At 37.7% G+C, this 26,186-nt stretch overlaps 1 protein-coding gene across 1 annotated transcript in view; it reads right to left on the reverse strand.

The window, feature by feature from the left end:
- Positions 1–533: 533 nt before the first annotated feature.
- TRPC3 (transient receptor potential cation channel subfamily C member 3) overlaps positions 534–26,186 on the reverse strand; it is a 31,427-nt gene continuing 5,774 nt past the window's right edge. The window contains 11 exon segments of the mRNA XM_030450650.1: positions 534–693; positions 2,719–2,794; positions 3,804–3,887; positions 4,754–4,963; positions 5,622–5,817; positions 6,288–6,552; positions 7,617–7,850; positions 9,380–9,621; positions 22,986–23,464; positions 23,466–23,510; positions 23,512–23,737. Coding sequence (XP_030306510.1) covers positions 551–693; positions 2,719–2,794; positions 3,804–3,887; positions 4,754–4,963; positions 5,622–5,817; positions 6,288–6,552; positions 7,617–7,850; positions 9,380–9,621; positions 22,986–23,464; positions 23,466–23,510; positions 23,512–23,737 — 2,200 coding nt within the window. The 3' untranslated portion in view covers positions 534–550.

The raw sequence follows: 26,186 nt of genomic DNA on the forward strand, positions 1-26,186 counted from the left end.
CATACGTGTTAAACAGTGCTACTGCAGTTACATTCACACCTGATTTTCATTAATTCCTTATAATCATAATTGAGTTCTCAGTTTATCCACATCCCTACCCTCCCTAATAAAGAACAAAGGCTTCAAGTCATCCTCCACTCATCTCTAGTTCATTTATGGTATCATGAAAAACCCTATTTCAACTCAGCTGCTGCAAGGAACAGAGTGCTATGCTGTATCTGTTGCTGTAATTTTTTCTTACAAATTTAGTGCAGAGAATTCTCAAAATGTACTCATGAACCTGTTAAAATACCAGCAATCCATACCATTATACCTCTTTAATGCATACATGAAAAAGAAAAAAATAAAAATCTTGCTTTTAAACAGTTAAACTTGAGAGCAATCTTCTGTGGTGAGTTAATAAAATTTCCTAAGACTAAATTCCAGAGCAGCTGTACATAAAGTTATTTAGTGCTAAAAATCTACAATACATTTTTCAAGTATAAGATACTGAAATATTATTGCCAATAAATAGTTGTGCTGTAGTCAAAGCCACGGTTCCTTTGTTGAATCATTCACATCTCAACATATTAGGATTTAGTTTCTCACTGAGTTTGTGTATTAAAATTGCTAATTCTTCTGTTGCTTGGGATTTATCCTCCAGAAGTTCATAGCGAAGACTGGAGATGTCCTGTTTGATTTCCTTCAGTTCACCTGTATTAATCATTGAAAGAAAGACTTGTTAGCAAAATCTAATATTAATTCAGTACTGTTAAGTGACATCAGTGTGTACTGCAGAATATTATCTCAAACTGTTGATGTGGACAGGCATGGGGCGGGGCAGAAAGCTTTACCTTTTCTTCACTGCCAGTGAGACATCAGCGTGTCGTCACCCCTAAATAGCACCAAGGGGTTTGAAGAGTCAAATGAAATCTAATGTTGTGCTCTACATGTATAGAGAACAAAGGTTCAAAAAGTGCTGTACATAGGTTAATGAATTAACACAGCAACACTGCTGAGCAGCTGGTGAATATTAGTATCCCTCTTTTAGAGAGAAAAGACGGAATTAAATTTTTTTCTAAAGTGATGTGCCAAAATCACACGGGAAAATTGTGGCAGAGCTGGCAATAGAACTCACAGCTTCTGAGTCTCCTCTTCCTTACCTGTATCCTTTGAATTAGAAAAAGTCAGCCTATTTAAAATTGTTACAATTTGACACATTCAAAAAACACATTTAAAATAAAACAACTGTCAAGACCAGACTCATCAGAAGCAACAGCGTATTTTCCATTATAGAATATATAGTTCAAGAGCAGAAACCTCAAATACTGTTCTTCCAGCAAGTGTGATGTATGTGAATTCTTACACAGTAGAAATTACCACAGGAAATTATTTGTCACATAATAAGACTATGTGTCACCTTTATCCTGGCCCAAACCAGGACACTATGAAATAATACCTGAGTTCCCTAGTGATGCAAAATAGGGAAACATTTAAAATAGCTGCAGTGCATAACAGTGAAGAAGTTCTTTATTTAGAATACAGCAGGCTTTAAAATTTGTATTTTCAAAGGTGGTATCTATGCTTTGGGTACCAATGAGATGGGCAGGACACAAAGAGCACTCACTACCACTACTTCACTAGCATTGAGTAGCACTCACTACTTCAGCTGTGCAGCTGAAGACTCAGTTCAGTTATTGGACTTGCCTGAAGTGGACTTTTCCCTACACAACTGGTGATAAAGCAAAACCATGATGTCCATGGACGACGATTCGCTTATCTGAACACAGATCCACCAGTACAACACAGGCATCAGAGAACAGGAAAGACTTGAAGCCTCTGATGCTGCTAGTCAGAGAGCAGTCTTTTCATCCATCACTAGGGAGGTGACTTTCTCTGTCACAGAGCAGGAATGGGAGGAAAGCAGTGGGAATTCAGCAGAGTGGCACACTGCGAGTCAGACACCTTTAGGAGCTTTTCTGCTTTTGTCAAAAGTTCTACTCAACAGTCACAAAGGATGGGGAAGAGTCAGGATAACAGTCAGTGCACACTGCTGCCTTTTAAAGGCACCGAATGGGATTGTATTTATATCTTCTTTTCTGCTCCTCACTCCAGAGTTAAAGCAGAGAGAAAGTAACAAGAAAAATAATTCTGCCTCAGTTCCACACCATAACCAGATGCCAAGCTCAGATCCACCCTTTCTCAAAACATCTCTTGCCACACACTAAACCAGTGGCTACAGTTGTCCTATTTCTGACCACACAGCTAACTCTATGAAGCTTTCTTTAATGATGTGCAGCTTCACAAATTAATATTTTGCACAGATTTATGAAGGAAGGTAGAACAAGTAGTTCATGTTGATAAGTGATAAATTGTATGTTCATTTGAATGGAATAGAGAAAAAGATACCCTGCAGCTCTAACTGGGACTCAGCAAATGTGACAGAGTTAGTGACTTCCTCACAAACTTCCTCTGTAACTGTGTCATGTCCATGCTCTCGTTTTCCACCTGTAAAATGGCACCCATATTTCTCATTCCTATTTTGCTCCTACTTGTCAATTTTGTCAAACTTTGTCAAACTTGTCAGAGTTATACTTCCACTACTATCTACTTGAGTTCCATGCCTTTGGAGGAGCAATAAAGCCTCTTATTTGAAACCTCCATGTACTGCTGTAACAGTGACACCTAATACGTGACAAAAATTGTCTCTGAATGTTGCAGGTGCAGTCTCTCTCTTACCTTCATTTACTTCATCATTTTCTTTATCCACTTGTGCTTTCAGAACGTAACGTTTTATCAGTCTTTTCATTATTTGCTGCCAGATGAAAACAGATATATAATCAGGTGAGTATATGTAATTAAACACTATTCATTTTTCTTTCTTAACTATCCTCCTTGTATCTGTGTAAATGAAAGAATCAACAGTCCTAGATCAAGCAGTTGCCTCACACAGGCTGCTGATTCATCATTACAATCAAGTGTCTTTCTCATCCAATTACCCATTATTTACATAAATTTCTGTAGGGAACAGGACAGCAAGAAAATACGTTTTGTAACACCTAATTTAGGTTTTAAAATAGGTCTATGTTAAACTAAGTTCACATGAAAGGGTGTGTACTGCTAGGAGATAGATGTTTACCTTTTAAAAAGAAAGAAAAGTTGACATTTTATGAATTACATTTTATGAATTACAATGCAGTGTCATCTCTAAAAGATTCATTAAGATGATATCTGTAGTCTTATATTGTAACTGCAGGTTCCTGGTACGTACTAATACTCTTGTACTGTGTTACCATACCTAATCTAATGTAGCTCATTCAGCAGAATTTGCACAGGTAGTTTACATACCTTCAACATTTGCACTAGAGAAACCTAGAGCTCCTTTTGACCCTTTTATTTCTGAGCTGGAAAGAAGACAGAAGGTACTATCTGACAGACTCCTCTGAGTCTGAGGAGCATTCCCATCTGCAGGAATGCTGAATGCCTCATCTCAGAATGTGAGAAGACAAAGGGAAAGTAATGCCAACATATTCAGCTCAATGCTTTTGCATTGCTTCCCCAGAAATCAGTTTCAGATGGTTGACTCTAACACTCTCCAGACTGGGATACTGAAGGAAAACAAAAGCTTAGTATGGGCTAGTTCTAAATGTTTCCAATAATGGGGCTTAAGAATAACTATCTTTTTTTTCAGTAGCATCCCAGAGTTTTATTTCTATTGGGGGTTTCTTCACCTGGTGAAGGCAAAATGTACTTGAAACACAACATTCAACTCATACCTTTACACAGTTTCATTATTCAAGACAGTGACCACTCTATGTACTTACCTGATAGCGTGTTGGCTGATTGAGAATGCTGTTAAAACTGTGTGATTCAAAAACTCTGGAGTTCGACTGAGTGAAAAGGTTTAACTAGAAAGAAATAAGACAAAAGTAAAACATTATGGAATTCACAGTTAAAATTCAGCTCAGTTTTTTTGTTTCTGGAAGACAGTTCAGTCCCTGTAATTTCTGTGACATCTTGGGGTTGTCTCCATATTCACTGCATCAGGATATCATTTTGAAAAAAAAAATAGTCTTTATTTTTAGTCTTTGCAATACACAAGACCTTGAGGCTAATTTGTAAATTTGTAAAATTTGTAAATTTGTAAAAAAGCCACATGTATCCTCTTTAACCTGTCTGTGCCCCACTCTGTCATCAGTAGAACAAGGGGAATTGTTACCTAATTCTTACAAGGGCACTGTAATGCTGCATTCCATTAATATTTGGAGAAAAACATTTTGATACTCAAATTTAGCATGCCTCTTTCCTGTTGTCTTCTCTTGTGAATGTAGCTTTTGATTGTAGGTTGTGACTGTCATGCTGACCACACTTCATTCCTTTCCTGTCTTAGTAAAAGGAAGTTTTCTCTCCCTATCCCCCTCTCTTTTTTTTTTTTTTATGTTAACTAAAAATCTGAAATGCTGAAAGCATGTTTATTCAACATTTAGGTCATTCCTTATGGGAATTATTTTCTTCTTTGAATACTCAGTTATTTTGGTTTTAATTGTGTTTTTCCAGTCATGGGATCTTCTTGTCCTGTGAAAATACATAGCTATTTTTTGTTTTTATGCAGTATGTTTACACAGTCTGAAATACAGATCTTTGAATACAAATGCTTAACTAATTACCATACTCTCATCAGAAGCACAGATTATACCCTAAAACTTGAAGAAAAAGTGGAATTCTGGAATGGACACACAGTTCTTTACTGCAGTGAAAAGATTTTAGTACCTACCCGAGATTTGGAATTGCCCATTCCCATTTCAATATCCTTCTGTAGCCGTCTCCTCCTGCACTTAAAAAAGTTGATGATCCTCATGATGAAATAGAAGAAAGATTTGGGGCTTGGTACAAGACTGAATGGTGGAGGTAATGTTTTTCCATCATCAAAATATGATAACCAAAGTTTAGAACGAGCAAACTTCCACTCTACATCACTGTCATCCTATGTTAAGATATAAAAACAAGTATGCAAATATTTAAGTTTCATTTCTATCTATGTGAATGTAACACTGTGAATAATGTCAAAACTCATGGTCTGGAAAACTTGTGTTTCCCCAACTTGGTATTTATTTAAAAATCTAAATATCTTCTCTAATTTCAATTTTTCTGTAATTTTTATTGAATTGGATGCTAAATCTAATTAAAAATAAAATAAAATATACTTTGTAATCATAACAAAATTTAAATAAAATACATCTCTTTCAATAAGCAATGCAGCCAGTAATTTTGTGTGATGTGTTCGTTACACTGAGCCATTTGGCAGACTTGGAGCAATACTGCCCCTGTGTTTTCAGGGCACATAGCAAAGCTCAGTATACCTAGAAACAAGTTTTAATATGATACCTCAAGTGGAAAAAAGCATGTATAAGAAAAGAAGCATGTAAGCACTGTGAAGTGTGACTCAGTCACAACAATCTTGAAGGTAAACATCCGTATCCTAATGATCTGTCCTAGGAACATGGTATTTCTTGGTATCTCCCCAACTGAGGGAATCTCTTCACCACACATTTGCATATCAAGATGCACTCATCAAAATAACTCCTAATAATTCTGATTTTTTTCAAAATACCAAAAGAGAGAACTTGAGAACAGAGCCCCACCTCAATTTCTTGATATGAACTGTTGATCATAGCAATCAGCATGTTGAGCAGAACTACCACCATTGTTACGTTGTATATGCCATAAAGAACATATCCAATATTCTCTATGAACTTATGATCGTATTTGAGAACAACAGAGGTTACTTCAGACAAGCCAAATATTGACCAAAATAACGTCTTGAAACTTTCTTCTACTCTGTAGGAAAAAGAGGAAAGCATAATTAATAACGACACAAATGAACATACATTGTGATAAGTGATAAGCAATCTCAAATCATTTGTCTGTGAATCAGGTTCGTAGAACATTAATCAGAACAACAAATATGCAAGAAAATGTTTTTCACAGTTTTTCTCCACTGTGCTTCACTTATCCATCACAGATAATAGAGTTGTAATAGATGTGACACACAGGTCTGTGTGATTAACAGAACACACAGGCAAAATTATCTTAGGCTGCAATGAAGGATTCCATTATACAAATAGGAAAGAACTTTTGCACTTTGGTTTCTGAGGTTCTGAGATACCCAATTTTCCACTGACTTCAGCTGTCTTCAGTTTCATTTTAAAGCTAGGAGAAAGCACACAATATCTCACAGACTTTGTTACCTTAGTGAAAAACTAGAAGTTTCCTATTGCCATTTCACTTAAACATAATTTCATACTTACGTTGTAAAGGCTGGGTTTAGTTTAGCTCCAAGGTAGTAGGAATACAGTATGAACATTCCAATCATAAATGCGAGAAATACCATAATAAAAAGGACCATAAACTTGAAGATATCCTTAACAGTCCTTCCAAGTGAAATTTGCAAGGGCCCAAAACTCTCATTTGCAGGCAGGATATATGCAATCCGAGAAAAGCTCAGAACCACTGCAATTGCATAAAGGCCTTCAGATATTATCTGAGGATCAGATGGGAGCCATTTATCTCTAGCTGGAAGATATGAAATACAGGGATAAATACAAGCAGTTACTAATTTGCCACAATGTTGAAAAAAAATTTTTTACCGTATTTTCTATTAACATGTCTGAATTTATCTGAGAAAAACACGTAGAGAGTCTAGTCTAGTAGCTGCTACTCTATTCCCATTTCCTTTAAGTCATAAGAATGAATAAAAGTTACATTACCTTTGGCTAGAAGAACAACAATACTGGAAGAAACATAACATTTTCTTCTACAGTTTGCATTTTACCCTAAACTAAATAGCAATAAATTGTTCAATATATGCACAGAAACAATTAGGTTACATATAAATTAATGAATTGTCTGTTACATGAATTAATGCACCATCTTAGCCAAATACCACTGAAATAAAATGTATTTCATATCAAAACACCACGTTTCTAAATGTGTATTCACTTACATAAAAATTCACTTAGATTATACAGCAATTAACATAATTAACAAAACTAAGTCTGCTATAACCATATATTGAAGTCAGTAAAGTATATGTTAAAATACACCATCAGCAAATATAGCCTTTGCTGGTGTTCCAAACAGTGATTCATCACACCTTTTATTACCATTTCTGCACTGCAATAACTGTTTTGTACCTTTATTCTATTTGAACAGATCTCTCCTGACCTTTCAGGGTATAAATTATTGTATTAAACAACTGAATCAATCAAGAAAAAAAAAATCACATCAAAATTTTATCTCTTGTGCATTAAGTCAAGAATAAAATAAAGCCTGCAAATACTTAAAAATCAAGAGGGTCAGATTTGGCTCTAGTATGAACACTTAGACCCAAATTATGGACAGCTGCATTTGAATTGATTTTGTCCTAATTCCTGCTGTTTGATTTTAATATACTGGCAAACTTACCTGTCAAATTAGCATCATGGCAACTATTGCATAGAGACAAAATTACTCAGGGAAAAATGGTTAGATGCTGTGAACCCAAATACGTGCAAATATTGTTTTAGAGCTTTAAATTACTAGTGCAGCCTACTAGTTTATCTGTGTTCAGATCTGTGTTGCAGAGAAGTTCAACTCACCATAAGTAAAATACTCTATTTCTGGAGGAAGTGTGACCTCTGAGAGATCACTTTCCTTAATGTGATTGTCCACATATTGTTGTGCTTTTGTGGCCTGCAGGAATGCCAGAAGCCTCGCTGTGAAAGCTGCAATGAAAATGGACAGCATCCCAAAATCCAAAACATTCCATAACTGCAAAATATATTCCCTGGGTCCTTCCAGCCACAGCTCTTTGCATTCTGACCACATCATACCTGCAACAAGAAATGAAAAAAACTATAGCAATCTCAGCCAAACTCTTTTCATTTAAACACTCCGTATTCTCCCATTTCATGAAATCAGGTGGTAACCCGGGCAACAAAAACTGATTTCTTTGCAGTGCCCCAGCAACCTGAAGTTGTACCAGGGGAGGTTTTACATTGATCTGAGGAAAGATGTAGCAAGATGAACCTCTCTTAGGTGTAGCAAGACGAACCTCTTTTAGGGAACGGCACTTCAAGGTCCAACCAGGCGTTCCAGCAGAGACTCACGAGCAATGCTCTAAGCCTATGGCTCTCAGGGTTGACTAGCCCGGATCAGTGCTGCTGCTCCAAGAGCAACTGGCCTCTCTGCTGGCTAGCCCAGGACTGAGCTGAGCCTATATCTTGGGCCTCACCTTTTATTGGCCCCCTGGTCCTGCTCATACGCAGTGGGGGCCCACCCTAAAAGCTCATGCTCAGTCCCTGGCAATTAGTGGCACCTGGTTGCCTCATTTCACTACAGAAACATTTCTTTACTAAGAGCAGTCAGATGCTGGAATGAGCTGCTCAGGGAGGTGGTAGAGTCACCATCCCTGGAGGTATTAAAGAACTGTGCAGGACATTCCTACTGAGCATGGAGATTTGTTTTGTTTTTCTTTTCTACTTTTTTTTTTTTTTTTTTTTTTTTCTGGTAGCATTGGTAACCATTGAATGCAGTGATCTTAAGCATCTTTTCCAACCACAGTAATTCTCTAATTCTGTGAGGAGGCTGCTCACAACAAGTATATGCTGGCACTATCAAAAGAGAGCATACAAGGGATCTGTATCTCCCTACCCTAATGAAATTGAAGATAAAGCAGTGCTTAAACCAGGAGATCCAGGCTATTACAAGTCAGAGTGAGGCTACTTCATGCAGCATCCTTTCTATCCCCAGTCTGTCACAGCTGAGAGTGTTGCAGTTATCATTTGGCCACCTGACATTTTGCTACCCAAAGGGCTGACTTTGATGAAATGCTCTAAGATAGAATTTTTCTGCCATACAGTTTCAAACAGACTGTCAGCTAATCAGGGTTTGCATGGGGAGGGGAAAAAACACATAGGCAGAATTGATTCATTAGTCCCTTGACAATGGTAGAAACCGTGATTTCCCTCAGATGTTATCTCAGCAGCAACACCACATGAGCACTCTGATGCTTATGAACTCCTGACTTTGACACATACAGCAGCACAGGTTTCCTCATTCTGTTTAAGCAAACTGCTTCACTGAAGTATGATTTCTGTGGTGTTCTCTTCAGCAAACCTGTGCTCCTGTTACAAATTGCAGGATTCCCAAACAGAGCAGCAAATCAGCAAAGTCTGACCCCTTGCTGCAAAAGCATGGAGATGCTGTGATCAGTTCCAGTGGACTTGTCACTGCCTCAAGAACTTCTTCTAACCACACAGCAGCTGGAGCAAAGTTTGGGACCGAAGCTTCTGTGCTTTCTTTTAGAATTTATATCTGCAGGAAAACAGCTGAAATTCAGATGGAGGGGCAATATACCTACCCAGTACCCACACCATGATCAGCATTTCTGTCCAGGTAAACTGTGTAGTTTTCACCCTAAAGATCTGCTTAGGGTAATCAGTAACAGTGACATTGGGTAGTGTTGTTATGCCTTCAAATCTGTCTGAAGCATTGAACACCAGCAGGCCTAGGAAAATAATGAAGGATGCTGCATGTGCCACAAACTTCATAAATGGACTTCGAAGAATTCTTCCAAGCTGAAAGGCAGAATGAAAGTAATTACTCATATTTCTCGAAGAAACAAATCTATTCATCAGGAATTCCAGAAGCATAAATGGGCACTAAGAGCTCACGACAGTCTAAAAAACTCATTTTACAAGAATACTCCTTCAACTGAAATGAACTATGATGCTTTACCATTTCAGACAAAAGCCTCCCAAAGACAGCCTCAAGGATTATGTTGTCCTGTTAGTGAGTGTTCATGTGATTACATAAACTGCAGATGACAACATCTTCACTGCAAAGAATTACAAATATACAATGGCTTTGATAGGAAAGTTTGATCTACTGCCCACATAACAGAGAAATCTTCCTTCTGATTTACCAAAGATCTATCAGTAGATCTATCAATGTTCTTTGCTTGCAGAAAATTCACATGCTATAAAGAAAATACTGTTATTTTCACTGTGAAATCATCAGGGAAGCTGGAAGCATCCATATTTTTTCATGTAATTTTAATGAGGTAAGAGTTTACAGCTGTGCTCTTTAATGAAAATATACTACCACATGGTTGGGATAAGGCTTATAATTTAATTTCTGTTCTATGATCCACCTGGTAAACATAACTCCTAGGGCAGGAATAACAAATATTTTACTTAAGATTAGGTTCTGCATCAGTGAAGTCAACAGATGTTCTGTTAATGTTTTATATAGGAACAGCATTAGACCTTAAGGTGTCATCAGAGGAGACCTAATATAGAATCAGAGTGGTGATTCCATGTTCTTAATACAAATAAAATTACATAGCAGAGACTGTGAGGTAAGCACAATCTATGGAAATGTAAAAGGAAAAAAAAGCTCTCAGAGAATGGTCTTTTTCCTTTCTTTAAGCTTCACAACAATTTATTTTCATGCTTCATCACTGTTAATAGTGCAAATAAAACAAATAGCATCTTTTGGCTCAAGACTAGAGACAACTAAAATTATCACTAATTAGTTAAAATGTGGAAGCAGCAGAATTAAGGTAAAATACTGCTTTCTGAATGCAAGAAAAACAGCTCCCAGAATAGCACAAGATACATAATTTATAAAATTCATTACCCTGCTACATGGTGCAATCCAATAGCCAATGGCTAGAAATGGAAGTCCCAATGCCACAACCAGCACAACCAGACACTTGATAGCTATGGTCTGCTCCCGCAGTCCCGAGAGGTTTTCATACCAGATAGTCAGTAGCTGCTGCTGACAATTTGGATGGGCAACAAACTGCAAAAAAAAAAAAAAAAAAGAAAGAAAACCAAGACATATTCTAATTTATAAAAAAATTATGTTTATTATATTACATTTATAAGATTGTATTTATTATTATTATAATTCATCAGGTATTTAAACACAAATGTCCTGACTGACAGCAGTCTAAGCATACACAGCTACCACTGAATATCTATTCAATGAATATTGGGCCATTTTTAGAATGTTCAACCCTATATCCAAATTTTAGCACTCAGTTCTCTTTTACCCAGACATGGACATGTGAAAAATGATTTTCAAATATACTCACCCAGCTCTGATGCCCACTGTAGTCCATGGTAAAATTTCAACTAACCTTAACCAAAAAGAGCCAAGACATCAAAGATTTTTGTAGCCAACTGGTTTAAAATAGGTGTGGGGTGAAAATAGACAAACATCAAGACAAAAATAGGGCACCAAGTGATTTTATCGTGATTTAGTCATGAAGAGATGATCAGACAAGTGGAAAATAGGCTTAGGAATAAAGCTCAACTTCTTCTCAGTTATTGTAACACAGACTTGCTCTCCTAAACCTTTTGTGTAAGTTTCCTTCAGCCCTAGCTTCCAGGTGTGTGGATGCAATTCTTCCCTACATGTCCCAAAACTGAAGGGGAGAAGAGACTGAAATGTTAAGATACTAAACTGGCAGCTGTTAAGGATCTATTGCCCACTAAAAACATCAAAAACAAAACAACAAAATAAACTACTGAACAGTCAACTTCTATCTGTCTTTTATGCAGAAAATACATGCAAAGATTATTTTTCTGGTTTCAGTAAGATTTCAGTATATTCACAGGGAGAGAGAGTGATTCCCCCATTCATTGTGAAATGATAAAACAAGCTGATGCAAACAACTGCATTTGTTTAGATATCCTTTAAGTTTTATCTTACTAAAATCACTTCTGGTTGAGTTTGTTGAAGCGGGAGCATGTGTTGCTCTCTTAATAAAGCACTATTTTATTTCTTTAGGATTAAGAGGAGACTGTGCAGCCACTCCATCAGGATCATGTCACATAAACAGGAGTGTGAAGACCATATTGGGTGCTGCTGTTGATGGAACATAAGGAGGTGGGAAAGAAAAATTCTATAGAAAAATTCTATGTTCTTTGTCCATTATATTGACATGGTTAAGTCCATCTTTAAAATGTTATTGTACGCATTCTTATCACTATTATACCATATCCTTTGAGACTGCAACATCACAAGAGCACATGGGACATCATTACATTAGCACAAGGGCAAACAGACAACTTATCACAGTGATTTGAAGGAATATGGAAATATATTTGTCACATCAGTTGACAGTAACTAGTAAATCTGAATGAAGAATGCTAGGCAGTTTTACAAAAAGGATTTGAAAATAATTCTGATAACTCCAATAATCCGTGTTGGATTAAGAGCATGATTTGATCAGTGTTGCTTATACTATAAAAACAAACAAACAAAAACCTAAAAAAACCCAGTGTGAACACTGGATATCCATTTTATTATCCTTTGTACTCTGTTGAGATCATAATGTACTATATACACAGTTGTTTGCCAGGTCTTGCCTGTAAATCTCCAGTTATATTCCAAATCTCATTAAAAAGTGCATAAAGTAGTACAAAAGGGCAGACTTAAAATATCAAATTAAATCATTGGCAAGGGAAGCGAAGAACCTTAAAACTCTGAAGAGGAGTAATCTGAAGCTGTTGCATGAACTTTTAAAAAGGAAGTAATCTTCATATTTTAATCTACTTTGCTCTAAAATTTAAGGCCCAAAGTATTTTGTATGTGATTCATTATCCAGTTAGATCACACTTTCATGCTGTTTGCACCTGTAGTGGAATGGCCAACAGAAATAGTTCAAAGTTTTTAAAGATCTTTTAAGAAATTAATCCAAACTTGAACTATTCTTGTATTCTTTTTAGTAGGCTATTGTCTTTGAAGGTTATGAATCATAAAAATGTGTAGCCTGGCAGTTTTTGAAACAAAACCCAAAAACCTGTTTTTTCTGTGTTTGTGCATTCTCATATATGTCCCTGGTCTCATCTTTTGCTAATATAAATTTCATTCTCAACTCAGAGCATCAAGGAGCACATCCCACAGCAGACTATCTGTGCCTGAAGACAAGAAAGCAAATAATTATATTTCAAATTACAAAGACATTTCTAAAAAGCAGGCTTAAAACTGTAGGGGAGAGAGAAGAAACAACCCACGTCATTCCTCCTGTCACCAGAGGGAACAGGAAGAAGGAGCAAAGGAGCTTTAGGGGAGCTCACCTAAGGCTATGAGTCAGACCACAGGCCCTCTTGCATCTCATGCAGAGCTGTGTGCTGCACATTCCTCCTGGTCTATCAACATTTTGATCTGCCTGTGATATAATTTTCCCCAGAAAAGGGAGGATTTAGTGAATAAGACATTAATGGTTATGACAAGCTCTTCTCTGGCAGTAAGTCTAAGGGCTCTTGGGAAGATCCTTGCAACTTATTTAATTGTTGGCAACTGCTCCACTTCCACGCCCTCAGAGTAACTTATGTCACTTCTCCCACCTATAAAAAGCTCTGAAATTCATCCTTCTTTCCAGCTCTGCTGGTATATTTATGATTTTTTTTGTTTGTTTTTCTTTTTTAGCAGCTGCAACCTCTTCTTGCTCCCATCCTCCCGTCCCCATTTATATCTATCTCCCTCCCAGCTTAATCTCCTCCAAGGACAGCAGATTCACACCATATTTCACCTACCAGTCACACCATCTTACAACCTTATTACTTCTGCATTTCTCTTCTTTCAGCCTACTTTCTATGCAGGTTCTTACTTTTCATTACACATTGATTTTATATTTTGGGATCCCACTCAAACCCCAGTGAGTAACAAAAATGCATGAGGACATTGTTTGGTCACTGAAAATCAAAATCCCAATTTAATTTAACAGCTTTTTGAAGCATAATTGACTGTAACACTTCAGATGCAATCAGCTGCATGACTAACGAACAAGTAAATATTTTTACGTATCACTAAGAGTGATTATCATGTTATTTATTCATAAAATCATAATGACTGAGTTTAGGCATAACAGGAACATATCCTGACACACTCTGATACACAAACACACAATGAGAATGTTGCATATTCTTTCTTATCTATCAGTTTTACAACTTCAGTGTTTGAAAACTAAATCCTGTGCTTTTACTAAAAGCTCTTACTGATTTCATGTGGAAATCCCACTCTGATTTTTATCTCAGCAAGAACTGCAGAACTTGGCTAAGTGTGAGCAACTTCTCTGAAATGTCAGCAATCTGAGTACTAAGACACAATACTAAAAGCACTACTGCAGCAGCAGTTCAGCACACAAAGCAAGACTACTTGTTCTAACCAGTTTGTCTTGCTTTTTATTTTTTTTTTTAATTCCATTAGTCCATTAGGGCTGCAGCTTCACTCTGGATCTCAGCTTCAAAATCATACCCTGTTTACAAGATGTGCCTCAGGTATTAAGTCCAAGACTTTCGTTACAAAGAGAATTAACAACTCCATTTCCCTATCAGTGAACTCCTGACCCAGAAGCACAGCTAGAAATACTGAAAGCCAAGAAACAGAAGCCACATCCTTGTCTTCTTCCTACAGCTGTAGGGTTGAAAGCATCCTGTGTGGAGATCCCACATCTGAATCTCTTCTACAGTCAGAATATTGCTATTACCTGCCACATCTGTAATGGAGCCAGTCTCAGCATCAAAGCACCACCATGGCAGGGACATTCCTGGCTCAATACTTGTCACACTCTCTGTAATGGTCTTTTGCAGGCAACAGCAATGTAAACACAGAAACAACTCTGTACCATATACTTATTTTCTCCCACCAAGATATTTTTTTCTTGTAGGTTCTGAACTGTTTTTGTCACAAATTGGAGCAAAAAGCTTGAGTTTATATGCAAATAATTAATCTCTTGAAAGAGAACAAGCTATCTACACGGAATTGTCTTTTTTTGTCTTTTCACTGCATAGGTTTTTATTATTCTTATAGACCAGTGATTCCTTTAATCAGTGGCAAATACCTCCTAGAAAAAAAACACAGTCTTCAGCAAGGAAGTCTGAGACACAAGACTCAGCAAAGGTTTGCTAACATTAATATGAAATAAAATAAAGAACTCATGTTACTTAGATTTGACAACATGCTTATGTATTTTGATTCCTTCCCTGTTCCATTCTTGTAAATTAATTTAATACTTTTATATTTATACCTTGAATTTTCATCGTTCATATGCTGTAGACCAGTTTTATATTGGAGAAATTATTTGTTGTTTGAGATTTGTGCTTATAGTTTTTGTCAACCTGATTTTGGGGCTATACTACAGACCAGAACTTCCCAGTTGTTCTGGCAGGTTGCTTTCACAATTCATTTTACATGGCAGATTGGCTCAACAGGTGGCCACAGCATACAGTGTTATTTATTCTGAAAGACACCCTACTTCCTGCAGAGATGATGAAACCTTTGTGGCTGTTAAAAATGGAGATTTATGATAACCTTGTAAATAGGTAGCTGTAAATAATACATAGGGACTGCTGTATCTCGAGTCCCCTCACAGCAGGATGCACTATTAACTATTTTCTGTGCCAGGGTAGTGAGATCTTCAAAAAGAACAACATTCAAAACTACTACACTGAAAGGATATAAATTATGTCAAATGTGTGACACACAGCTCAATTTTTCAGCATGTAACATTCATTCACCAAATACCTGTTCACTAAAAGGAACTTGGAAAGAAGTATCAACTGAATACACATTACCTTTTACCAAACACTGATAAATACAGGTGGAAAGATAAAGGACTGAAATGACCTGATTAACTAGCCAGATATATTACTTGCATTTTCAGGACTGAATTTAAAATATTATTTAAAGAACACACACAGTAACTCATGTAGAATTTCTCACTATAGTCAGATAGACAAGATGCTTCATTTAGTGTAATATTTCTAAATAAATTTTAAAATAATATACTTACTGAGAATTTAGACTTCTCTTTTCCATTTTCAAACCAGTAAAAGAGTTTTGTTTTGTTTTTTTTTTCCAAAAAAGACCTATGTGTTAATAGGAACACTAGTAGAAAGATGCAAATCTTACCTCCCAGAATTTATTTGTCTGATAAAGTTACTTAAGATAGAAAGCAAAAGTAGCAAAAATAAATAATGCACGAACCAGTTCTTGTCACTGGTTGAAACCAACACTTTCACCAATACAGCTTTCTCTTTGATCTAGATATTTTCATGCCGACTGGCAGAAAGACACATCCTGAATTTCTGTTTGGTTTTTTTTTCTGATTTCGCTAAGTGAAAATCTGGCTCCACTGAAATGTCTTCTTTTGGCTGTGGAGGAAGGAGATGACACTGTTCCTACAGCACTGTCTGAAAGCACTGTCTGTGAGGAGTTACCTTTTTGACTTCGTATTTAATGGCCAGCTTCACACGGCTCAGTGATGCTCTGTGTCTCTGTGCTTCAACAGGCTCCGAATTCAAATCCCCATTCAGAATGGCCTCCACCTCTTCTGAGTCTCTGCACAGATCAAGAACACCCACCACAAAATCCTTGCACTGCATAGACAGCTTGCGATAGTCATTCTGAAACAGAAGGGTTAAAGAAAATGGCCTGTGACACACGTGCTTAGAATCACTGGCAAGCCACTAACCTACAGCCCCCGGGGTGCAGCTGTGCTGTGTTCTGCTATGGTCATACCTTACACCTTGTGATGCAGCTCACAGGGATAACTCTCCACATCCTCACTTTTGCTGCCTCCCTCTGAGCAACCTTATGTCTATCTTTCAGGTGCTATCTTTAAACTACTCAGCTGCTCATATATGCTGTCATCATGAAGATTTCCATGTATCTGATCTCTTCTCTCTGCTACCAAAACGTTTGTGGCTACATTTCAAAATTTTAAAGTAACTCTGTTGGCTGCTGCCAATCTTTGCTGGCACTTTTGCTTAAGCTTGTATGTCTTACACCACCCCTGTGCCATTACCTCTAAGTTCCTATCTGATACCTGCTTCAGCAGAAACCTTGGTCTTCATTTATGTGTCCATTTCCTCCCACTTAAATTTTTAAGAGACTTTTTAATCTGAGATGCAGATGTTGATTTCCTCACATGAGGCTATAGCTGGACATGGAAATTGACCTTTTATCAAGTGTTCCAGTCTTCTGAAGCTTTTCTTTTTCAACTACTTCATAGCTTTTCTTCATTTTTTCCCCCACTAGGCTGTGAGAAGTCCAGTCTAAGCCCTCTGTTAGTCTATTTTTGTGTTGACTGTTAATTTTCAGACACTCTCTTTTTTAAAAAAACTTCAGAGGGGTACAGACTTTTCCTTTGTGGTTCTTTCCTTCTCAAAAATTACTCCTTACTGCTTCTGCCCCCATCATTTTCTCACTTAATTTTTTTTTGAGAAAAACTAACATGCTTTCAGCAGTTTCACATTATTTTGGGAAAAGAGATTGCATGGGATAACTTGAGGAATCAGCTATCAGTCCCATAGGTCAGATTCAAGTATGAATCAAAATGAAACACTTGTGTCAGCTCCTAGGTACTGTGTTATTTTGAAGGCTAACACCCCAGATAGAGCCTTAGAAACAACCAGTCCTAACAGGATACCTAAACAGGACCCAGTTATTTCCTCTGGTCATAGATGATAAATTAATTCAGTCAGTGACCCAGCAGGATGTAAGGTTATTTTAGATTTGTTTTTGGTAACCAAGGACAACAGTACAGAAGAGCCAATTATAAAAATAATACTGGGATGCATGATTAAATTCAGTGAAAGGATAAGCAAGCATAAGCATGACTAAGATTTAAGACTTTTTAAAAGGCAAAGTCTAGTAAGAAAGCTAGACAAGGGAGTGAAACATACTTGTAAGCATGGAGGTCTGAATGCAGAGGCCTTTCAGTAAAAGATAAGAAAGTGATCAGAGACCAGATCCTACAAAAATAAAAACCTTGCAGAGGAAGACTCCAGAATGATGGCTAGAACAGCAGACTTAGAAAAGACAAAGGGGTTCAGTCATTCTTGACAGTCTTGCCAAGAAACTAAGTTTCATCACAGAGGCCAAGAAATATATGTATAAACTGCTGGGACAAGGGGCAGTGGTCTATAACTTGAAGAGGGGAGATTTAGGTTAGACACGAGGACAAAAGTGTTTCCTGTGAAGGTGGTGAGACACTGAAACAGGTTGCCCAGGGAAGTTGTGGCCCTGGAAGTATTCAAGGCCAGGCTGGATGGGGTCTTGAGCAATCTGATCTGTCGGGAGGTGTCCCGGGCCATGCAGGGGGTCCCTTCCAGCCCCAGCCACTCTGTGATTCTATAAACCCAAATTTTGTCCTGGCGTGAATGAACACGGGCTGTCCAGCTGTGGGGAATGGCTTCACTTACAGGATTCTTTTCTCATTCCTTTACAAAGGAAATTCTTTCTCTGAAGAAAGAGAAGGTGAAATAGTAGACTTTTAATAGTTACAAAATAACAATAGTCACTCTTGCTAAAGAGATGCTAAATAGTTACTCTTGCTCCTTTCCCTTTACCATTTTACCATTTTATTCTTAAAATAACAGAAGAAATGTAAATAGTAGAGTTTACATTACCAAGTAGTTTACATTCTCTAACAGCTTCCAATACAAGTTTCCATGTGCTTAAGCTACAACCAACTCTCACACACATACAATATGCAAGCACTGCCTAGAATAATGTTCATAAAATGTAAATATTCAACTAAGCTTCTGCTGTAGTGACACACACAGTTTAAAAGATCAGTTAAGATAGTTTTCTCAGTTAGTACAAACAAGAAAAAGAATAAATTTTGGAAGGTATTTTCAAATGTCAAAGTGGTATAAAAACACCTTACTTTGGCAAAAGTGGGACAAACTGAGATTGAAGTATCACATGAAGGCTTCTACATACAGTGCAAGTAGTTCAACAGACCTGACTGCATTGCTAATCTATGACTCAGGATTTGAATCTTACACTAGGGAAACTTGTCAGATTTCCCTCTCCAGGTCTTTACTTACTTAAGCAAATAAAATTTATCTCATTCTACTCAATCACTTTATAAAATTAGACAGACAAACACTACCCACATTGTATCTATGGGACCTAATTCTTAATCTTCTATCTCTAGGGTGTCGTATGAGTATCAGAAACCAGAATTTGTCACCTCAGACATCAACATACACCTCTGCATACTCTTGAGAAGATACAAATGAAACCACCAGATCACTACTCTTTTCCACATCCTAAACAAGGCTACCAGAGCTCCCTGTGGGTAGTATCCATATTTGAAAACCTCTGCTACATGCTGTGCCAATTTCCAGTTCATTAACATGAAGCTAATCTTCATGGGAACACTGTGCTAAGGCATCAATAGACCTGCTTATACAGTGGGGACTTTTGCCTGTATCTCGTCACAATGCAGAACTGTTTCCTTGATCAACAAAGTACTTCTTCACTTAATTCACAACCTAACTCAGATGGTCTGACTAGTAGTATCATCTCAAATTATCTCTCCCTAAAAAATAAAATAAAATTTTAAAAACTAGGTTACACAGACATATTTGTAGCATCAAAATATCAGCCTGTAATCTGCATTTCATAGGTACCATGGCTGACACCAGTCTACACCTGATGATGACTGGAATTGCAGAACTGTGTCTCATGAGCAGTTTTGGCAGATGCTGGCACATGGCAATGATTGGATCTCAGCCTGACTAACTCTGCATATTCTGTTCTCATTCATAATATTAAAAACCACCTTGTGAGTTCACCTGGAATCTTCACAAATAAACAGCAATCTGTGTGCAAAGAATTAAGCATAAGAATAAAAATTTTTCAGCTGATTTCATTCATGTTTACGGTTCCAATGGGAATCTATACTGAGTAATCAAATGCAGTTCAACAAAATTCACATATCTGTCTTCTATTCTATGAGTCACATTCCTGTAAGCACAGCAGTTTGTGACTAGGCACAAATGTGTAACTCATGCACACACATCCCTTGCAATCACAGACTCATGTTGAGCACAACCTCTTTAATGGCCATGTTGAGATCACGTAGGCAGTCAGTCTGCCTAGCTGCAGGATCTGCATACACAGATCAAGCACAGCATTGCACGAGCTATTATGGATCTGGGCCCTGTTCTTTTAAAAGCTGGACCTAAACATAGATTAAGCTTGAACACTCTTTGTTAGTTCAGCTGAGATAACACTATGTAAATTTACTTGGAACAGTGACAGATGCTGCTTTTAGATGCACGTCTACATCTTCCATTGGTTCCACTGGCTGGAGTTTTTAGCAAAACTGGGTCAGGGATTTATCCTATATAAAGCAGGACTACAACCTTTTTGATCCTTGCTGTGTTGGACCAAATTCTCACATGATACCAGCTAGTGCAACTTCCACTGGGAGAACCGAGTTTGCTTAACCCAGGACAGTATCTAGTTGAAAACAGGTATACAGAGACTATTCTGTGGCTTTTTAGCTACCTAGTCCTATTTTTTTTTCTGTGGTGACTCCAAAGGAAAGTTCCATCAGCTGCTCTGACGTTTAATGGTGATGCTAAAAACTTCCTTGCCTCTTCATTTTTCTATTCCCTCGCTCCCTTTTCCACTACAACTTCTCCCCAGGAAGGGTAGCCAACCAGCAATGACAGAGGAAAACAAATAACTCTCCTACCAGGCCTGGTAGAAACAGGAAGAGCACTCTGAGATGCATAAGAATCAGAAAGAAAAGAGAGATGTGATGTCATTTGGAGGAATAATCATTTCACTGAAATGTTTTGATGTTGATGAGAGGATGGAATTTCCATGCTCACAAGATGCCAGATTCAGTTACTGCTCTAGGCGCTGAAACTGAATTTTCTTGCACACATGGCTAGCTATGTAAGTGGTATCAAAAATACTGAAATCTGTGAAAATAGCGGATTTCTTGGATTCTTAGGTATCCCAGAATATCAACGAATACCAGTTACAAAGTTGGAAAGAAAAATGATAAAATTTAAAACCAGAATAGTTTATTCTGTGACAATTTAACATTTTTAAAAGTGAGATAGTTGCTTAAGCTCTGGTTTGAAATGAGTAGCTCAACCAAAAAACCATGTTCTCAAAAACGCCAATCCTTTTTCAGATGAAATTTGTATTCATGGTATTAGTACCTGTAATACATGAGCTTGCCATTAGTTTATATTTTTACTGACATTTTTCTATTCAGTTTTAATCATCTACATCGACCCCTAGAGAGAGTCCCCCCCAAACAAAAAACCACAGTGATATAGCTTGCCTTAATTCATCTTTTCATGGCTGAGATCGCATTTTCAGTTCCTAAGTAACTGTGTAATACTCAAATGGAGTCACTAAGCTCACCAGTGTTTCTGAACACAAGTATAATACAAAAATTTTTATGCGGTATCAGAAAGAAAAAGACAGATGGTAGAACTTCAGAGGTGCCAACCCAGATGAAAAATTCTCTTTTAAGAAACTACAAGAGGAAAAAAAACCCAAAACAAACCAAACCACGCTTGTATCAAGACCACAAAAGCGTTATTCAGAAAATCCCTAAATCTCCACACTTTGGGCACACGACTCTGCAGACCCTAACACTCTCAGGTTGCTGGGCTAGTTGAAAAGGAACCAAGGATAAAGAAGACAGAGTTAGGCACACCAGAGACTTAACCTTCTATATGGTCTCTCTATGAGGCCCCATAACTGTTACTCATTGTGTGAAGCATACAATGCAATGGGCTCAATGCAAATGATAAATTCTCCAGTTCTTCAATTTTATGTTCACAAAGAGCTTACTTAATTCAGTGCTTTTTCAGCAGAGGAAAAACAAAAATCTGACATTTTTCCTATACTTATTAAAAAATACATTAAGGAAGTACAATAAGCAGCATGGCATGAAATGGCTTCTTCAGCAAAGGAAGGAGAGGCAAGGTTTAAGTGTACCTTTACACTTCACTAGTGTATGGCATAGTACAGGAATCCTTCTCGGCACTGAAACCTTATCATATTATATTATATTATATTATATCTCAGCTACATCTGAAACTATTCTCTCTCAGAAATTCAAAGCTTTTCCTTCCTGTGCACTTCATTAGTTTCTGCCTACACTTCTCCAGTTTGTATATTTCTTCTATGTACTCCACAGGGTCAGCAGTGCTTGCTGCCCTCTGTTAATGGAAGTTAATGAATCTTCTGCCTCTCTCATATCATCTATGAAAATATTAAACAAACAAGTGCTACCCAATACAGACCCTGAAGAACCTTATTAAATTCTTTTGTTAAAGCCAGACACAGTGCTGTTAACATCACTACTCACTGAGACCAATTTGTCATTCCCCATGTCCAGCTTCTGTTTTTACAAATAGTCTACCAGTGTTAGATTTTTTTGGTGGGGCTCGGTTGAAGGGCAGTGGGCAAGGGGGAAAGGTGGGTGGGTTTGTACTTTTTAAGGTATTAAACAGAACTGCAAAATAATTTTTTTAAAAAAGCAATGGAAAATAGATAACTAATTCATTATCTGTCTGATGGAAAAGCTGAAATAGATAGAAAAGTCAAGGTACTGACAAACTAAACCAGATACAGCTCAAAACCAGATAACAGGACTTAAATCTGTCATCAGTCTAACAGCTGGTTTTGAACAAGTGACATTTCTAAAAGATGCATCAAACCTCCCCACATTCTGTAGTCTCAACAATGTGAAGACATCATTCAAAATTAGTACAAATAAAAAAATAGGAGTAAGGTTAATGCTGCAGTATGTTCATGAAAAGTAGAACATTTCTGCTTTCTGCGCTTACAGCATTTGTAACTAAAACCAACCCTTGCCTGCTTACAACAACCAATTTTTTTTTTTCTGTCTGCTTCAAGGTTATTAGAATGCACACAGAATTTTTCCAATTTCCTCTGTACACAGCATGTGAAAAAGTAATTTCGTTTCATTTTAAATATCTTTTTCCAAAGGCTTATGTACTGAAAAACGCACAATCAGGAACAAAAACATGAAAGCATTTGAAAAAATAAAGACACGACTAATAATTTCAAGCATCTAAGGATATCATGAAATAGCAACCACTTAAAAACAATTACAAAGACAGAAAAACACCATTACTTGAATTCTTTTTCAATGTGGCCAACCTTGGGCAAGTTCATTGCTGAGCTCTAGAGCGGTGAGTACTGGATCCTCACTGGAGAGGGACAGATAAGCTGGACTAGCCAGTCCTTTGTATGCATTTATTCTGGACCTAGAGTGACTGAAAGAATCATGCTTTTGCTTCTCTGTACAGTCATTACATTTGCAGAAGTAATCATGAGGTCTTTCTATCCTTGCTCCTTTCATCAACAGCATGTGTACAACTTCGTACTTTTGGCAGTGGGCAGCTAAAATGATGGGAGTGATATCTGGAGAAAAGCGGGTACCGTCTTCATCATAGGAATAAAAATCATCATCCTGAAGCTCCTGCTCACAAGGGCTCAGAGTCAGTCGCTTATTTACTGAAAACCCAGGATGATTCAAAATTGCTTCCACTATCCTAATGTAACCCTTGCTGATTGCGAGCAGCAGGGCATCTCCGATTCGTGCCAAGTTCTCTTTTTTTAACAGAAGTTCTGTCCACTTCCAAATGTTCATTCCCTACCGCAAGCTGCAAGGCGTTTTGGGCCCATGTAGTCAACACAGTTGACATTCAGTGTTTTGGACTCCTCCAGCATTTTGCGCACCACGGGGATGTTCCCGTACTCAGCGGCATCCAGGAACCGCTCCTCCTCAGCCGTCAGACTGGTGCCCCTGTTGTTGAACATGAACGCGGGCCCCTGATGGCCTTGGCGCCTGCCCTTCTCCCTCATCATCGTCATCCGCCTCAGAGAAGGGCTTTCTTCAACATACCTAGTGAAAAAAAACCAAAAAGGTAACAGGATTTGGCTGTGTTGATTATCTGTAGCTTCCACTTCTCTCGTGGCTACAAAAACAATGACTTATTCTGTCCCTTGTCATTTGCCTGTCTACTGACAGGAAGTATCTTTTGCTGTTAGCCTCTCTGCCTTCATGCTTGTTTGTCTGCAACCTAAAGGCATGTCCAGGTTCACTGCCACAGCTCACTTCTGGGTTTTAGCATGGGCTTTTTTTTTATTTTATTTAATTTTTATAAGACATCACCTCTCTTCAGAAATCCCTCCCAACTCACTTCAGTACCTATATACATAAAATGAAAAACACATCTACTATGCTACTTGCAGTAGTAATATTACTGTCCAACACAGGCAACATTCAAGCTGATCACTTAAGGCAGGCAATAGTTATGCACACTGTATCATAGTTCACATAAATGAGGTGAAAAAAAAAATTTTTCCTGATGTCTTGCCAAGCAATATCCAGTGAACTCTGCCCGCATGCCTTCTAGTTTTACTACTAGAAAAATCAACCAAATCTGGAAGATTCTACCCACAAATCAATTTAGACAAAGCACAAGTATTTGAAAAACAGCAGTTTGTACACATTGAACAGACTTTCTGAATGTTTGCAGCTAAACTGCTCACAGATTCCAGACGCAATTCAGCGTATAATGGGGACCAGCTCTCATTCCAACTGGGCTTCTGCAATGCTGTGGGTTATGTTGGGTCTATTTCTATTATACACCTACCATTCCAGAAACTGAAAGGAAGAAGCTATCTAATGTTATGAGTATATACATATTTATAATACATATATAGATATATATATATGTATCTTTGAAAGTCCTCATGCATTCTTGTAATGCAATCAAGAAAGTGGGAAATCAAAGAGTTACCAAAATGAAAATTAGGACATCAGACTGCACTGGAAGAGAAAACCTGAGTGCAGAATAGTGAAATTGCTTAGGAAAGATAATGAGAACTGGAGAGGCTGTGAACTCCCCTCAAAAATTAGATGCAAAAGCAGAAACAGAGGAAAAGTTAAGGGGAACAGAAGAAAAGAAAGCGTGATAAAGCTAATTCAGAAAAAAGAGAAACTGGAATTATGAAGCAGTGAAGATACTGACTGACAGCAGTAGAGGGGGGCATTCTGCCCTGGTGAGGCCACATCTGTAATACTGTGTTCAATTCTGGGCTCCCCAGTTTAAGAGAGACAGGGAGGGAGTCCAGTGGAGGGCAACAAAGATAACTCGTGGATCTTACAGGGAAAGGTTGAGAGCTGTGACTGTTTAGCCTAGAGAGAAGACTGAGAGGAGACCTTATTAATGTCTGTAAGTATCTAAAAGGTAAGTGTAAGGAGGATGGAGCCAGACTCTTCACTAATCCACAGCAATAGGACAGATGCTACCTGGCTGAAGAAAGAAACAACAGGAAAAAACTACTTGGTGAGTTCTGAAACAACAGTTGTATTCAGGCTACAGCAGTCACAGCTGGGAGAAGAAAAAAACATTATGCCTGCCAGAGCAGGGGACAAAAGCCTGAAAATGCACTATGTACACTACAACCTCCCTTCACAACTGTCTACAAATAAATGTGAAACCCATCAGCAATCTCCCTTTCCTTGCTAGTCCAGCTCAGTATTGAGAGGGACAACTTCCAGCTGCCATCAGTTAATCTATTAGCTTAAGCAGATTTCATGGACAGGGAGATACCACTGCAACTGAATTAATAAGGGCATGTTTTGAATATATATAATATATATATGCTGCATAGAGTCAGACAGGCCTTACAGTGTTACAATTTGGCCCTTAAGTACTGTCTGCCTCTATAGAAAAAAGAACAGTTGGCTTCCATTTTACAGGTGCATTACGAAAATTAATTTTGTCACTTTGTCAAAAAACTCATACAAGAGTAAAAGTATAGACAGAAAACTGAAGAGGAAATTAATCCTTTTAAACCCCCAGTGTAAAACCCAGGTAATGTGCATAAGGAGAGCTATGGGTCCATGTAACAAATGCTGAGGGCAAAGCAAAACATGAAACAGCCTTCTAAGCAAACCCATCAGTCTGCAAAATGCCAGAACCAAGGGAAAATGCCACACACACCTTTGGGCACACACGGTATTTATGCATTTAAGTGAATATAGTGGAACCTTGCATGGACAGCCTCCAAAGTGGCACATCCTAACTGCTGCAGGTTCAAAGACACAACCAGAGCAAGAGCCTCTTAAATGCAGATGGGGCTTTTTTGGGGTTTTTTGGGTTTTTTTGTTTTTTGTGTGTTATCTTTCAACAATGAGCTTAGCTATTTTACCACTGCCTAAAATAATGCCTGTTGACATCACTGAATTTCTTCATATGTAGCAATGTCAGTCCTAATGGTTTTCACTGGGCATAACTAATTCAGTTCAGGTCATAAGGATATGTTTGGCCTTCCAGCTATCT

The sequence above is a fragment of the Calypte anna genome, chromosome 4B, assembly GCF_003957555.1.
Source record: "Calypte anna isolate BGI_N300 chromosome 4B, bCalAnn1_v1.p, whole genome shotgun sequence".
In the NCBI taxonomy this organism is placed as follows: Eukaryota; Metazoa; Chordata; class Aves; order Apodiformes; family Trochilidae; genus Calypte; species Calypte anna.